Source organism: Prosopis cineraria, unplaced genomic scaffold (assembly GCF_029017545.1).
Source record: "Prosopis cineraria cultivar Desert tree isolate PC_DT_omini unplaced genomic scaffold, ASM2901754v1 PC10, whole genome shotgun sequence".
NCBI lineage: Eukaryota > Viridiplantae > Streptophyta > Magnoliopsida > Fabales > Fabaceae > Prosopis > Prosopis cineraria.
This window is the reverse complement of record NW_026555341.1, coordinates 32,407,556-32,410,481: the sequence shown is the minus strand read 5'-3', so window position 1 is coordinate 32,410,481 and position 2,926 is coordinate 32,407,556. Positions and strand designations below refer to the sequence as shown.

Below are 2,926 nucleotides of genomic sequence, written 5' to 3'. Positions count from 1 at the left end.
ATTATTATTATTATTTTACCGAAACAATTATTTCATTTAAATCATTTGGATTTTAGCTTTTCCTCTACATATGAAACCTTAGTGATGAAGAAAATGGCAGGTCCGTTAACTAAAGTAAAGCCTACTTTTCTTTTCCTTCCTCATTTACCCCTACTTTTCTCCACTTCATTTCATAAAATATTTCACACCCATCTCCATATATCTTACTACAATTTAATCATTAAACTTTGAATCATTGGTTTGTCTTGAAAACATTCACAATTACACTCGTATAAATCTCACCCAGGCTTCATTCTCACGTACACGAATAAACACTACCCTTCTTCAATCATATATATGTTTGCAGATCGTCATCAAGATGGAGCCGGACCAAAATTCAGACTCCAACAGCGAAATTATTCAGAACGTTGTTCCTTCTCCGCCGTCGTCAACCTCCGATGAAGCTGAGAGGAAGAGGAAGAGGCGCGTGATTCACTTGATGCCTCGGAAGAGGGCGAGGTGGAGGAAGATGGTGCACGTAGAAAATCTCAGATGTGAGGTTGAGAGCCTGAGATCGGAGAATAACAAGCTTCATCGGATCCTTAAACTCAACTTCGAATCCCATCTTAGGGTTCTTGAGGACAACTCTAAGCTCCGGTAAGAAGCTTTCCATTTTCGCCTGTTCGCTGGGAACGATCTTCTGCAACGATGGCTCTTCACTTTCATTATCATGAATCTAGTAATGTTATTCTTTCTTCCTCGACCTCCCATGAAACCGCCGGGAAGAGGCGGTGGCATCAAATGATGGCTCCGAGGAGGAGGACGAGGAAGACGAATTTGGGATGTCTGCTCCTTCTCGTGCATGCTTGTTTTAATGTCCAAATTAAAGTCTCGGGATTGGGATTTCCTTTCAGTGTCTCTCTCTTTCTTGCACTTACATGAGCCAGTGGATTATATTTGAAAAAAACATACAATTTTAAGAAAATAAATAAATAAAAACCTGCCGATGTGAGTGCATGAGAAAAATCAAGAGAGATGCATAGGCAGGTCCAAAATCTGCGGTCATTCATGTAAAGAAATTAAATGATTTGTTTTTCTTATTTTATTATCATTAGTTGAAATGAATGGTGGAAGCTGAGATTTTGAAGACGAGAGAGCATCTCTCCATATTAAATCTCATTCACTTATTTAATTATGCATTTTGTTTGATGACGTAATTAGATTGCTAACTTTGACATTAAAATAAGCATAATATTCCTTTACCAATTATCATTAATAAGCAGTATGATCTTATTTTTAAAAGAGAAAATACTGATGAAGGACTTCTGGAAGAAATTTATATCAGTCAAGAACTATTTATTATTAAAATTTGAATAAAAAAATGTTAAAATAGACTGTTATTAATTTAAAATAAGTTATTGTCAAAACATAAATGAATATTTATTAATAAAAGACTGACTTAAATCAACAAGTATTCATTTAAATTTAACAACAAGTAATCTTTAATTGATATAAATTTCTTCCAATGGCCCCTAATTGATATTTTCCCTTTTAAAAGCAATTAAGTGATGATAGTGAATAACATAATTATTTTACTGCCTTAATTATCAAATCTCACACCATCAAATCAAAACAATAATTAAACCAATTTATTCAAATCTAAATCCGAATGAATTTCCATTTTCAATTCCTATATATTTGATCTGCAATGTATTGTTTTGTGTAGTTTGATATTTCGGGCGCTCAATATAAGACAATAAAATAATTATATATTGCCAATGGACTTGTAGCTTGATTAGTGGCATGTAATATAAGCTCCCTCAAAAGTGGGAGGTAGCAAGTTTGAAATAAACTTAGACATCAAATCATCTATTATTTGATTCATTATTTTTTTAGTCTTACATTTATTAAGACACTCACGTTAATTTATTATTTACAACGATTAATTAATAAATTGATAATGTCAAAAATATTCTCAAGAAGCAAGCTCATCAGACTTCATACGGTGACGGGTTACAGGAGCTGAAATCCATATTCATGTTTAGTTGACTGTGTGTGTTGTTGCACCTCACATAACAAGGTTTTCTTGAATTTTCATATTGCAAATGGAAAACGAATACTCACGGCTTCAAATATTGTCTTTCATGAAAATTTTCAATAAAACTTGATTATTTTTATTATAATAATGTTGCTATAGTACATCATGTATTGTTTACATTTTTAAATTTTTTAAAATCTTGCATTTGTTTTTGTATGTGTCACGGATGGGCAAGAATGACATGGCTTGGGTTTGTCGTTGCCAACTAATGGGCCAAAGGTGACGATTGGGCTGAGTTGTTATGTTGAAATTCAGGGGGTTGAATGTGCAACGTGAATGACACAAAAATAATATTCTTCTCGGACCATAATATAAATTATTATTAATTAATTTATATTTTTTAAAAAATTGCGTAAAATTTTGATTTTTTAAAACTTTTGATATTTTTCCAATCGTTCCCTTAAGCATAATAAACATAACATTTATATCATGTTTGAATACATATGGCTTTGGATTTAAGCCAAATGCATTGTTTGGGTAATTAATAATGTATGGATTTGGATTTGATCCAAGCCTAAATTTAAGTTCCACTTTAATCTCTTTGTAATTTAAAATTCTTTCTAAACTCCTATTATTTAAAATTCTAATTCAATTTCTTTTATAACTTAACCCAAATTCACGAAGCCTTGATTGGCCCGCCAAAAGTAATTGGATTGGACCGTCAAAATTGATGAAAACAAGCCTCCATCATTAATCGAGATTGGATGGTTGACTTCTACCAGGATAGGACCTATGGAGATGATCAAGACTAGAAGGCTGATTTCTACTAGGACTAAATCAACAACGATGGGGACAGAACAACTAACTTTAATCAAGACTGGACTGTCAACGACAACTGAGACTGGATAG

The 2,926-nt window shown here is 32.8% G+C and overlaps 1 protein-coding gene across 1 annotated transcript; it reads left to right on the top strand.

The window, feature by feature from the left end:
- The first annotated feature begins 358 nt into the window (after positions 1–358).
- On the top strand, positions 359–2,926 carry LOC129322571 (uncharacterized). Its single transcript, XM_054968869.1, has 2 exons — positions 359–636; positions 2,800–2,926. The coding sequence occupies exons 1-2, from the start codon at positions 359–361 to the stop codon at positions 2,924–2,926; spliced, it is 405 nt and encodes a 134-aa protein (XP_054824844.1).

Bases quoted from the DNA above. Each gene is read 5' to 3' on its own strand.
- LOC129322571 (XM_054968869.1), top strand. From the start codon at position 359: ATGGAGCCGGACCAAAATTCAGACTCCAACAGCGAAATTATTCAGAAC. The intron at 637-2,799 runs GTAAGAAGCTTT...GACTTCTACCAG, and splicing joins GAGGACAACTCTAAGCTCCG to GATAGGACCTATGGAGATGA.